At 37.2% G+C, this 14,346-nt stretch overlaps 1 protein-coding gene across 1 annotated transcript in view; it reads right to left on the minus strand.

The window, feature by feature from the left end:
- AXDND1 (axonemal dynein light chain domain containing 1) overlaps positions 1 to 14,346 on the minus strand; it is a 91,368-nt gene that overhangs the window by 7,180 nt on the left and 69,842 nt on the right. Inside the window, exons 19-22 of the mRNA XM_012802584.2 lie at positions 13,837 to 13,933; positions 6,726 to 6,836; positions 5,080 to 5,193; positions 3,035 to 3,139 (exon numbers count right to left, since the gene is read on the minus strand). Of these exons, the coding sequence (XP_012658038.1) occupies positions 3,035 to 3,139; positions 5,080 to 5,193; positions 6,726 to 6,836; positions 13,837 to 13,933 (427 nt within the window). The remainder of the gene's footprint in view (positions 1 to 3,034; positions 3,140 to 5,079; positions 5,194 to 6,725; positions 6,837 to 13,836; positions 13,934 to 14,346) is intronic.

Consider the following 14,346-nt stretch of genomic DNA (forward strand, 5'->3'; position numbering starts at 1 on the left):
CTGACAACATTCCTGATCTTCCTCGTATGTTTATAAGTCTTTCTGAATAGCCAGGATCCATGGTTTGGAGATGAACCTGAAAGAGATTGTTTATGGCAGGCACCTGTGGCTCAAAGGAGTAGGGCACTCCTCCTAGGAGGTGGTGGGTTCAAACCCAGCCCCAGCCAAAAACTGCAAAAAAAAAAAAAAAAAGAGATTGTTTATAATGTCTGCTTGTTAGGGTAGCTGAGCTGTACACAGCCCTATTTGTAAGCTGAGCATCTGCCCAAGGGTCCACTGTAGCTCTACTCTAAGCATTTTTAGGAGTTACTGAGAGAGATTGCTGAATTTACTCATCCCACATTTCCACTGGTCAGCTGAATTAAAGAATTCTTGCTGCTTTCCCTATAGGGACAACAGTGGAATGATTGACTCAGGGAGGAACACAAAGTTTCTGTGAAAAAAGATCTCAGAACTGATTCAACTAGGCCAGATCTGAAGACAGACTGGCCTTCCCCTAGTATGGCAGAGGCAAAGTCAGTGCTGCTGAATGGGATCATTTGGTGCACCAGTGAGTCAGATGCCATGCCAAATATGGAGTAGCTGAGCTTGTATATGGCATAGCAGGCTTTTTTTTTTTTTTTTTTTAACATAGATGCCTGCTTTGTGGAAATTCCTGATCCCAAAAAGCCCTATCTCCCAGCTAACTGAGGAGAGTTTTGAATAATGGAACTGTCCAGATATCTGCTTTGGTGGACTCTATGGCATCAAGTGACAATGTGAATGAGGCCTTGATTTACCAGGCCAAGCAATTAGCTTACCCAACCTGATAGTGACTTACCACCATTCCTGTTGAGATATCACTTATATCACAACCCCTAGAAAATCCCCTCTAGTAGTCATTTGCAAAAAGGAACAAAAGGAGTAACCGAAATTCTCCATGCTCAGGTCTTTAGCCCTTGGTCTGGAGCTTCTTCTCACTAGAAACTTAGGACCCAGTTATCTCTTAGAGCTCTGATGCTCTATACCTTAGCTCCCAAGTTTTACCTGCAGACCACAGGTTTCTGCTTCCATATCCCTTCCTTCTTTTATTCTCTTTCCCCAGTGTCAATCAGATGTATGGGCTCCAGAGAGTTGTTTTTAAACCAGAAAGATAGAGTGCAGCTACCCAACAGGTCTAGTGCCTTGGATTTGTATCTCTCCTAAATGGTTATTTTTGTTCTTAGGACTGGAGGCTGAATATTTATAAAAAAGGATAAAGGAAGACAAACATACAAACAAAAACAAAAGAAAAACTCAAACAACCTACAAGAAGCCCCACTGTCTTGTTAGCAGAAAGAATGTGGAGCTCAGGCCCTGCCTTCTCCAAGGATCCTGCAGGGTAGTCTAAACCAAGATAACACTCTCCCTAGCTATGCTCCCTGGCCCAAATCTCTAAGATCACAAGCCAGTTCAAGGAAACTTTATTCTCTGGGTACCAACATCTCCAAATATCAACTCTGTCCCCAACCAGGCCAGCACAACCAAGCCTCTTCTGTTGGAGCACCTGGTGATCCTCTTCTTCCTGGGTAGTACCCTAGACACCATTTCACAGGAAGAATGTGATTCTTCTTGACCTCTGGAAACTTGCAAGTAATTGTACATCTGGATGGCATTTCAGTTCACTCTCTAGACTTTTTGGTTAGTGAAAACCTAGACCGTTTGGTCTTCAGTGATCTGTAGTAGCAGCAGCAAATTTTCAAAAGCCTCAAGGTGGACTTTCTGGTCCACATCCTCCCCAGCTGGGCCAACTGAGTGGCACCACACAATACCACATAAAATGACAGCATCTGGGAGCAGAGAGCTCCACCCACAAAGGGAAGGCAATGCTCCTTGGTTTTGCCCCATGCTACAGACTCCTGGTCTCCTCTCTGTTTCCTATCTGGCTTTAGGACCTGAGCCAGAGGCCTATCTTGCATGGCACAGCAAGGTTCTTATCTCAAGTAATCAAATCTAAGGCAGGAGAGCTTGTGGCTAGGACTGATGGGAGTTAGCGGATAAAAAGGTGCTACCTTTCTTTCCTTTCCTTTTTTTAAATAAGTCTCAAGACATTGTATTCTATTCCCACTGCTTCTGTTTACATCTCTGCACCATAGTCTTAATGACTGACATATTAATACATTATTTTTAAAACTTACTGAAAAGGCACCACTATAGGAGAATGTGCTTATAACCTCTTACCCCATGTAACACTCTCCCTCCAATTTTACAAGCTCCCACCTAACTCTACATGGCTTCTTCCAGTTCTTCCTACCAGAATTGGACCCTATTTCCAGCAACCTCCCTGAATATACATCCCTGCAATTTGCCTCTACTTTGGGCCATGCCTCCACCTTAGTGATCTAGCTGCCATCCACTATTACTCACACCCCCCCAAAGCCCCACAGCCCCGACTGCATACAACAATACCTTCTCAAATGGATCAGATCTCCTAATAATGAAATGGTTCTCAACTTTAGATCAAGAATTGTGATGAAATTGATTCTTCCCCTTGACCCAATCCCCCCCCCCCAAAAAGCACTGTATGAACAAATATACAAAATATTGCACACAATTTCACGGGATTCATGAATAAAGCCCATCCATAAAGTCCTAAAGCCATGGAGTTATGTAGTCAGCAAGATACTAATCCAGAGATAAACTAAGCCTACCATGGTCCTAGAATGAAATTTCTGTGGAGAAAATTTAAATTTGCTTTCTTGATGAGTTTCCATAGCCATTGTCTCTGAGTTTCCCATTTCTAGTAATTCTTGTGGTTGAAGTTATATACTTATCACAATTCTCAATACAGCCTACCAAATATTTAAAAATTGGTCCAATATTGACCAAGAAATTTTTAAAATAAGGTACATAATATTGATCTTAAAATGAGATTTAAAGATGAGAATGAGAAGTTTTTATAAAGTTAAGGCAAAAAAAAAAGTTTTCTAGGGATTATGCTGAAAAAAAGATATTTGCAAAATACATTACTTAGGAGCTCTGTTCTGAATTTCCTAGTTAGGTTTCAGATACATACCCAGGAAGTCAAATCTTCTATACGAAACAGAGGTTTGGTATGAATATTTTCATCTTTTCCAATGAATCGCATGAGTTTTTCCTGCTCTGTAGATGTCGAAGGTTGCTGAAGCAGAGAAACACCAAAGACCTTTCAGGGAGCTGGTATGTGACACAGTGGCTCGTTAAGTTACCTGGTGCCATGTTAGAAGCTTTCATTTACCATTTGTTTAATCATTCAACAAGCATTTTGGAAGACTTGCATGCAACAAACACTGTAAGAACTTGGTAGAGATGAGGGAGTGGGGCCACAGGATTTAACTATGGGAAAAACAAAGAGGATTTCTCCCAGACTCCAGGAACTCACAGTACAGTGGGAGAGAGACATAGCAAAAGGAATAATTGTGACAACATGATTACCGTTAGCATAAAGGTATATTCCAAGGGCTGTGTGAACCCAGAAAAGGGCTCTGAATTCTGCCTAAACATTCCAGGAAGTATTCACAAAGAAAATTATATTTGAACTCTGAACAGCCACTTGTAAAATAGAGAAGGACCTGAACTAAGTCCACAGATGATGATGATAATAATAGTAATGGTTTCCATTTATTCTGTGCCTTCTATACGCTAAGCACTTTACTAGAATTAAAATAGAAAATGCTGGTAAAAAGAGGCTTGGATGTTGTACAATTTTTTTGTTCTATTGTACTGCCTATACAATGAGTAGAAGGTGTAGGACAGAGCCTGGGATCATGCTGAATATTTTAGACTATATACAAAGAAGAAACACATCAGGGACAAATCAAGACATATAAAGACTGTTAAGCAATCTTGAGTTCTGGAAGCCAAACACAGTAATAGTCAATCTAGGAATTTGCAAGGGCTTTTATACCAGACTTATCTGGGTTTGAATGATGGTTCTGCCACTTATAGCTACATGATTTAGGGTAAGTCACTCCACCTTTCTGTGCTTCTGTTTTCTTATCTGTAAAATGGGGGCGATCTTATATACAGTATAACCTCCATAGTTTACCCCCCCCACACACTGACCACCTCCTTAAGGTGACCTAATTTTCATAGACCAGGCATATACCACATGTATATATCAGTATAGTAGATCTAGTTCCTTATGTTGACCATCTCCAAATGTTGACCAGTTTGTTGCAGTTCCCTGGGTGGTCAATTCACAGAGTTTCTACTATACTTTGAAGTTGTGTTGTGCAGATAAATAACACAAGCAAAGAATATTGCTCCTGACAGGCACTCACTTATTAGTAGTTATCATTGTATTATTATTGTAATTGTTATGATTGTTAAAATGCCCCAGGAATGGTTGTTATTATTACAAATGCCCCAGCAGGGGTGAAGACAGGGTGAAGGAAAGAGAGGTAGGGAGACAGACCTGGAAGGATGGGGAAAAGACAGTTTAGAATGGGAGTTTAAGAAGTAAAGATGAGGAGTTTTAAACTATTATTGCAAAAATCTGGCAGTGATGGGATTAAAAATATAGCACCAGGGTGAGAGTTAGATTGTGTAATTAATAGGAATACAGGTGAGAAGAGGCTAATGGGAAATGGCTGGATCTAGAAAAGAAAATAAAAGAACAAAGATAAGTGTGTCTGCAGGTATAATTAATCTATATGGGGGGAAGGAAATTGAAGAGTTCATTCCCTATGCTTGCTCTCTCTCTCTCTCTTTTTTCTTTTTTGTGAGACAGAGTCTCACTCCAAGCTAGAGTACAGTGACATCATTATAGTTTATGTCAACCTCCAACTCCCAGGCTCAAGTGATCCTTCTGCCTCAGCCTCTCAAGTAGCTGGGACTACAAGCACACACCACCACGTACACCTGATTTTCTTCAAAACCTTTTTTGTAGAGATAGAGTCTCACTATGTTGCCCATGCTGGTCTCTAGTTCCTAGGCTCAAGCTGTCTTCCTGCCTTGGTCTCCCCAAATCTTGGATTACAGGCATGAGCCACTGGGTCTACTTCTACTTCCCATTGTGTGTGTATGTGTGTGTGTGTACTTCAAAAAGATAAAGGAAAAAATAATACTAAATAATATTACCTCCTCTGCTTTCTCTTTTTTCTTTTCCTCCTGAACTTTCTCATACTTCTTTTCTTCTTCAGCCTTTTTCAAAGACTTGACTATTTCAGGATCAAGGAATAATTTTAAAGGGTCCTGTGAGATAAAACAATATAATCATAGCTTAGAGTATATAAGTATTAATAATTATTCATTCAAAAATGTTTAATGAGCACTAATCCTACCACTGGGTATTGTGCTAGTGATAAGAATGGTCCCTGCCCTTAACAGTTAACAGTTTCGTGGACAAGAAAATGCTATGGATGCACACAGTCACACAGTAGGCATATCTAACCTAGACCAGATAGTGGACAGGGGTAAAGGGGGGCTTGGTCAGGAAGATTTCCTGAAGAAGATAATATCTGAGTTTCTTCGTGAAGGATTAAGAGGGGAAAGAAGGAGGCACTAAGGAGTTCTAGGTAGCAGATATTCTATATGTATGATTGGCTCTGAGAATAAAAGTAGCTCAATAGGACAGAAACTAAGAACAGAACAGGTAAACGAACAGGTAAACAGGTAAAAGAACAGGTAAACGAACAAGGCACAGTAACAGAGGAAAGATCTGATTGTTATGCAGGGGGAGACTGGATTTTATTCTGAAGGCATCAATGATTGATCTGCTTTGCATTTTTAAACAATCACTCTAGCAACAGAAGAGTATATTTAAAGAAGAGGAAGGATAGAAGGAAGTAAGGGAAGGAGAGGGTGCATCTTGAATGACGTACAGTTTAGGGTTTAGGCCACTAGAGAAACAATGTGTTTCTTTGTTGATCTTCTGCCTCAATGATCTGTCCAGTTCTGTAAGTGTAATTTTGAAGTCACTGGCTATTATGATGTTGCTGTTCATTTCTTTGCTTAAATCTAAATAATTTGTTTTATGAATCTGGGAGCTCCTCAGTTAGGTGCATGTATATTAAAGATTATTGTATCTTCTTGTTGAACTACTCCCTTAACATTTTATATTACATATCTTATATATTAATGGTTAATATATACCAAATGCTGCAGAGAAATCAGGTTAAATATGGGATTGGAGATACTTGGATTTGGCATTAAGTAATCACTAGTGCCCTTATATTATTTTTAGAGTTTAAAGTGATTGTGATGGAAAGGAAAGAGAGAAAGAAGTAGCAGAGAAGGAGATGAGATTGAGGGACAGACATTTTAGCATGGGAGAAATGATCATGATTTACATTGTTTTTAGATTGATAAAATGGAACCATTAGGGAGGAAGATATTAAAGATATAAAAGAGAGAGAGGACACTGTATGTGAAATTAAGTGCTCAAAGGAAGAAATAATCTTGGGTGGGAAGACTGAGAGTAGAAGGGAAAGGAGCACAGCAGATTAAGTCTGGGGATGTGCCTTAGGAAGTGCCAGGGAGCTCCCACCTGCAAGCCACTTTTTCTCTTACAAAATCATCTACTAAGAGAGTGAGGAAAGATGAAGTGGATGACCTTTTCCTTAAAGGGGAGAAGAACTGTCAATGATCTTGCTTAGAACCAAAATTCCATTCTGTTCAAGTAAAGGGACAAGGATTAAGGACACTGATTGGAAAAAAGTTGAACTTTATCTATTGAAATCCAGGAAAAACCTGAATAATGACCAGTGCTAACATGCAGCAAATACCTCTTCTTCAAATAGGCGCTCCATTTCTTCTAACGTAAACAATATTATTTCTCTTCCTTTGATAGCAGAAAGGAGGTGAGAGCATGTGTTGATCCATTCAAAACATTCTCTCTGAGAAGAGATACAAGATTACTAAGCAGAAAAAAATCAGATTTTTCCAACTCATTCATTCACTCACTTTTATTGAGGAACTGCTAAGTATCCCTCTAAATATAACTCCCTTCAATTAACTTTATATCAGTTCACTTCAAAGATTTTTGCAGAGGTGACTTGCTATGAACAAAGAACTAAATCATATTATCTCTTATTGATAGGGTTTGGGATCTGGGTTGTAAAGAGATAGGGAGAGGTGAAGTGATATAAAACTAGATACAGAAAGATTATTGGGTTTACTAAGGCCTATGTGGCCTGTCTTAATAAACGTTATGGAACTCACATGATCAGCCTGGTCAATTTTATTATGCTTGCATAATAATAAAATAATAATAGAAATAGCAAACAATTATATGCCAGACTCTGTTCTAAGCATTGTGCATATATTAACTCATTTTATCTTCAATATGAGATATGAACTATTATCATACTCATTTCTTTTTATTTATTTATTTTATTTTTTAGACAGAGTCTCACTCTGTCGCCCTTAGTAGCTCACAGCAATCTCCAACTCCTGGGCTTAAGCAGTTCTCTTGCCTCAGCCTCCTAAGTAGCTGGGACTACAGGCGCCTGCCATGATGCCTGGCTCTTTTTTTGGTTGCAATTGTCCTTGCTGTTTTAGTTGGTCAGGGCCAGGTTTGAACCCGCCACTCTCAGTATATAGGGCTGGCACTCTACCCACTAAGCCACAGGCACTGCCCCACTCATTTCTTTTTAGATGAAGAAACTGAGGGACAGAATAGTTCCATATCTTGTGCAGGGTCATATATAGATATAGATATATAGTTAAGCATGATGCTTGGATTCTAATCTAGGTAGTCTGTACTCTTAACCACTATAGTAATAATATTTCCTCTGCCCCCAGTAAAATGAGATAAGAACATTTAAATGGCAAGGAGGAAGTTAATTGTAGCCAGAAGTCAATTTGAAGAGCCTCAGCTAGAGGCCTCATTTGAAGGCCTTATTTCCATTATGGTATTTCTTTGGTATTGAGAGGAGATATTTCCTTCTCATACATTCTTAGCAATGTCAGGTGCTGGTTAATGTGTCAGTGTTGGCATGCTAAAGGATATCTCAGAGATCCTTCTAGGAAATCAGCTGTTTATTCAGATTATGACTATACTCCAGTATATCAGTGATTCTAATTCGATAATAGGTGCCTAGAACATTAGAGATGGTCAATCTAAAAAGATATCTAGCTAGCGGCGGTGCCTGTGGCTCAGTGAGTAGGGCACTGGCCCCATAAATGGAGGGTGGTGGGTTCAAACCCAGCCCTGGCCAAACTGCCACAAAAAAAATAGTTAAGTATTGTGGCAGAGGCCTGTGGTCCCAGCTACTCAGGAGGCTGAGGCAGGAGAATTGCCTAAGCCCAGGAGTTGGAGGGTGCTGTGAGCTGTGATGCCATAGCACTCTACCAAGGGCAATAAAGTGAGACTCTGTCTCTAAAAAAAAAAAAAAAAGATACCCAGCTTACTGGGGACTATGTTTCTAGGTTTTCAGCAGTTGCTTTAGGTTAGGGGTATTTGACCTTTCTGTTTCTGCAGCACACTGGAAGAATAAGAATTGTCCTGGGCCACACATTAAATACACAAACACTAATGAAAGCTGATTGGCAAAATAAAAAAAGGTACGTACATACTTTTTGGGATATCTGACACTATAGATAAGCAAAAAAAGTCCTCACAAAATCAGCATGTAGCCCACAGGCCCCACAGGTTGGATACCTCTGCTCTAGTCCAGTATACTCTTATTGGATGCCAAAACCTGACACAGTGCCTCTGAGTCTCAAATAAAGACTTATATAGAACAAGCAATTCTCATTCCCAAGAGGGGATACTGAAACCAACTTCTTTTAGGAATAGGTATAGAGGTAAAGATCCTGAAAACTGAGTCCTCCTGGAAAATAGCCTCCTGAATTTAACTAGAGCTCAGCTGGATCAAGATATGCCAAAATCAGGTGGAAGGTAAATAGGGTCATTAACCACTAGACTGTCTTGGTGATCTTGGGGAACTAGATAATCCCCATCTCTTGAAGAAGCAATTTATCAAGGCTGTTATGATAGGAGAGTAAGAGCCATCAGTAAGTGTAATCAGAAACTCAAAAAGATGCTTATGTAGGAGATTACAACTTCAGAACCCTGTCCAGCAATACACAAATATCCTTGTCTGGAAAGCATTTGCTTGTAGGAAATTATTGCTAATGTTATCCAAATATCAGTCTAATAGGTCAAGTGTTAGAATGTGGCTGGATTGTGATACAAGTCACACAGAACCACCATATATGCATGACAAAGCTCCTCTGGAAAACCATCTTCCTCTTTTCACCTTATGGGATATGGATGAGGTTGTAATGAAGCCAGAAAAGCAGCCTACAAGATTGGAATCTGAGAAGCTAAGCTGAAGCAGTACAGCAAACCTTGTCTGCCTAGTTCAAATTTTTTCCTACATACCTTTCCCCCAGGATTATCTAATTAAGGTTTCTCAATAATTGTGAGGATATTTATCTCAGGAGACTTGAGGACATAGTCATACATAGACAATAGATGTTGTGATATCAGTAAAGGTTACTTTGATGATATGATGTTTCTTTAATGATTCTCTTAGATATCTTGTGAAAGTGAAAACTACACTTCTGTTGTTTAAACATTTTGCATTATTAGAATGAAGACTACTTTGATCAACCAGGATATAGGACACTAGAATAAGACTACCAACCAGTTTGGCCTAATTGACATTTATAGAACACTCCGTTCAATAACAGAATAAGTATTCTTTTCAACTGTACATAGAACAGTTGTCAAGATAGATCAGATTCTAGAATCTAAAATAAGTCTCAATACTTTGAAAAGGATCTTCTAAGTGGTAGCAAGGATGTTAATAACAGAAAGATTTCTGGGGCTGGGTGCAGTGGCTTATACCTGTAATCCTAGCATATTGGGAGGCTGAAGCAGGGGGATCCCTTGAGCTCAGGAGTTCAAGACCAGCCTGAGAAGAGTGAGACCATGTCTGTACTAAAAATAGAAAAATTAGCTGAGTGTTATAGCAGCCACCTGTAATCTCAGCTACTCAGTAGGATGAGGCAGGAAGATCACCTCAGCCCAGGATTCTGAGGTTGCTGTGAGCTAGGTTGACATAATGGCACTGTAGCCTGGGCAACAGAGTGAGACTCTGTTTAAAAAAAAAGAAAAGAAAGGAAGGAAGGAAGAAAGGGAGGGCAAAGAAAGACTTCTGGAAAATATCCATATCCAAATATTTGGAAACTAAATATACTTCTAAATAACCTGAGAATGAAGGAATACAAAAGAGGAATTAAAAAGTATTTTGAGTTGAATTAAAATGAAACACAACATATTGAAATCTGTGATGCAACTAAAACAGTACTCAGAAATTTTGTAGTACTAAATGCCTATATTAGGGGATAAAAAGGTCTCAGATCAATAATGTCAGCTATACCTTAAGCAACTAGACAAAGAAGAGGAAATTGAGAGTAAGTAGGAAAAAAGAAGTAAGACTAGAGTGGAAATTAAAGAGATGGAAAACAGAAAAATTATATGAAAAAAATTTTCATATAAACCAGGTGGCACCTGTGGCTCAAAGGAGTAGGGTGTCAGCCCCATATATGGGAGGTGGCAGGTTCAAACTCAGTCCCTGGCCAAAAAAAAAAAAGGAAGGGAAAAGAAAGAAAAAGAAAAAATAAAAATAAAAAGCTGGTTCTTTGAGATCAATAAAATTGGCAAATGTTTTATAGATCACTAAAGATAAAAAAGAAAAGACTCAAATTTTCAATAATAGGAATAAGAGAGTGGGCAACCTATAATTATTAAAACAGTAATAGTTGAATATTGTGAGCAATTCCATGCCAATAAATTAGACAACTTAGATAACACCACAAATTTCTTACAAGACAAAAACTACCAAGTGCACTCAAGAAAAAAGAAATAATAGCTCTACATCTGATAAAGGAACTTCCTTAAACCTATTTAAGAAATTAGACAGCCCTATATTTGAATAGCTCTATATTTATTAGCCAAAACATTCCCACAAAGCCCATATGGCTTCATGGGTGAATTCTACCAAACATTTAAGGAAGAAATAATGTATAATTCTACACAATTTTTTCCAGAAAATAGAAGAGTAGGAACTCATTCTAAGTGGCCAGTATTACTCTGATATCAAAATCAAAGATAACAACAAACAATATGTAATCAATATCTCTCATGAACATCAATGTCAAAATTTAAACAAAAATCTAACCAATTGAATTTTCAATATATAAAAAAGATACTATACTACATCATGATGGAGTGGCATTTACCCCAGGAATACAAGGTTGGTTTAACATTCAATTCAAAAATCAATCAATGTAATTCACCATATTGACAAACTTAAAAAGACAACGCATGACCATTTCAATAGACGCAAAAAGGGGAGGTGGAGTTTGATAAAATCCAACATCCATTCCTAACTAAAAAAAATTATTTTTTAGAAAGCATGGAATAAAAAGGAATTCTTTCAGTATGATATAGGGCATCTAGGGAAAACCTCTATTTAGCATTATACTTTAAGATGACAGAATAAATACTTTTTGCTTAATAGGGAACAAGGCAAGGGTATCTGTTCTCATTACTTTTATTTAACCTGGTACTGGAGAGTAGAGTTAGGACAATAAAAATAAATATATATATAGAAAAAGAAGAAATAAAATTGTCTCTATCTATAAATGATGTGACCATGTACATAGAAATCCCAAATAATCTGGAAAAAGAAACTATTTAGATGAAATAAGTGAATTTAGCAACATCACAGGATATGATACCAATGTATAAAAAATCAACTATAATTCTATATATTAGCAATGAATAATCAGAAATTGAAATTGCAAAACAATACTATTTACAGTAGCATCATAATATGAAATACTTAAAAATAAATCTGATAAGAGCTATACATTGAAAATAAACTAAGACATGTGTGAAAACCCCACACTGTACCCCAGAAGTGCATTAATGTACATAGTTACCATTCAATAATAAAAAAAAAGAAAATAAACTAAGACAAAGATGTAAAGGCATCTCAATAGGGAAAAGGACAGTCTTTTCAACAAATTGTTCTAAAACGACTAGATAGATATCCAAATGCCAAAAAATGAACTTCAATCCATCCTTGGCACCACATATTTAAAAAATTACTTTGAAATGGTAAAAGACATAATTATAAACCTAAAACTATAAAAGTGCTAGAAAAAAATAGGAGAAAATCTTTGTAATATTGTTATATAAAAATTTCCTGGCTTGGTGCCTGTGGCTCAAGCGGCTAAGGTGCCAGCCACATACACCTGAGCTGGTGGGTTCAAATTCAGCCTGGGCCTGCCAAACAACAATGATGGATGCAACCAAAAAATAGCGGGGCATTGTGGTGGATGCCCGTAGGCCCAGCTACTTGGGAGGCAGAGGCAGGAGACTGGCTTGAGCCCAGGAGTTGGAGGTTGCTGTGAGCTGCGATGCCACAGCACTCTACCCAGGGTGACAGCTTGAGGCTCTGTCTCAAAAAAAAATTTTTTTTCTTTAGATATAACACTGAGAGTAAGATCCATAAAAGGGGAAAAAAAAGATAGATTGAATTTCATCAAAATTAGGAACTATTAAAAGGAGAAAAGACAAATCACAGACTTAGAGAAAATCACATATCTGATAAAAGACTTTGGTATCCAGAATATATAAAGAGTTTTCAAAATCCAATAGTAAGAAAATAAACAAATCAACAATAAATGGGCCAAAAATTTGAAAAGACCTTTCACAAGAGAAGATATATGGGTGACGAGCACATGAATAGAGGTTCAACATTATTGATTATTAAAGAAATACAAATTAAAACCAAAATGACTTATGAGTACCTACTTTTTAGAAAGTCTAAAGACTGAGTGTACCAAGTATCAGTGAGGATATAAAGCAACTGGAACTATCATACACTAATAGGAGTAGTGTAAAAGTTGTTTCACTACTTTTAAAATATTGATATAGCACAGTTGTACATAGTTTGGGGGTATATGTGATATTTTGATGGAAATATATGTGTGTAATGAGCAAACGGGGGTGATTGAGATATTCACTGCCTCAAACAGCATCCTTCCATGAGTGAAATGCTTTACTCAGAGCTACTGCCGCCATCAGCCCTTTGCAACAACTGCAAAAAGAATTATAATTCTTCTCTCTAGCTATTTTGAAATATATAATAAATTATCATTAACTATAATTTCTCTATTGTACTATCAAATATTAGAACTTATTCCTTCTGTCTACCTGGATTTTCATACCCATTAACCACTTTGGAAGACAATTTGACAGTTTCTTTCAAAGGTAAATATACACATTCCATATAACTCAGCCATTCCATTCCTAGACATTAACTAAAGAGAAATGAAAGTATACGTCCATACAAAGACTTATACATGAATATCCATGGAAGCTTTGTTTGCAATAATCAAAAACAAGAAACAATTCACATGGCCATTAAGAGAGAATATATAAGTAAATTACATATACCCATATAATGAAAAACTACTAAAAAAACATAAACTTTTGATAAAAGCAATAATATACATGAATCTTAAAGTAATTTTGTTTAGTCAAAGAAGTCAGACAATAAAAGAGTACATTCTATATAATTCCATTTATATAAATTCTAGAAAATGAAAAATAATCATTAGTATTAGAAAGTAGACCAGACATTGCTTAGGGACAGGAGAAGGCAGGAAGGAGACAATACAAAGAGTCACAAAGAGACTTTGGTTATGTTGGATATGTTCTCTATCTTTATTACAATTACTTTTAAAAATATATGCATATTTTAGAACATAAAATTATTCACATTAAATATGTACAGTTTGTTTTATATCAATTTCAAACCTCAAAAATCTGCTAAAAGCAAAACAAAATTAAAGGGAAGACAGAATTATTACCTTCATCTGCTGTAGCTCATGAAGTTCCTTAGCAGCATCTTTCCGTGAGTGAAATGCTTTACTCAGAGCTATTGATGCCACCAGCCCTTTGCAACAACTGCAAAAAAATTATAATACAAATGAAAATTTAAAGAAAAACATATACATACACTCAGCAGAACCCGCTTATTGTTGGCTCCTCTTCTAAGTATTTAAAATCCAAAAATCCAGACATAGTAGAAATTTGTCACAGTGATTCAGCGGCTGCCTTCCCAAGGAGAATGTGTCCCTTTACCAACTTCTCACCCTTGTTCTCTTCCTCCTGTCCATCTCTCTCACTCTTGACCATTGATAACATTCAAATGAAATGAAGGGGAAAATTAGCTACATTATAAAGCTACTTCCCAAACTTAAAGTAATCTTAGGGACAGTACGCATATTAGTTAACAGATTACAATTTTTCAGACCTGATCTTTATTCAGTGGAAATCTTCTAGGTCTTCAGATACAAGTTTTCTTTTTTTTTTTTTTT

The sequence above is a fragment of the Otolemur garnettii genome, unplaced genomic scaffold, assembly GCF_000181295.1.
Source record: "Otolemur garnettii isolate 467f Iridium unplaced genomic scaffold, OtoGar3 scaffold00016, whole genome shotgun sequence".
Taxonomy (NCBI): Eukaryota; Metazoa; Chordata; class Mammalia; order Primates; family Galagidae; genus Otolemur; species Otolemur garnettii.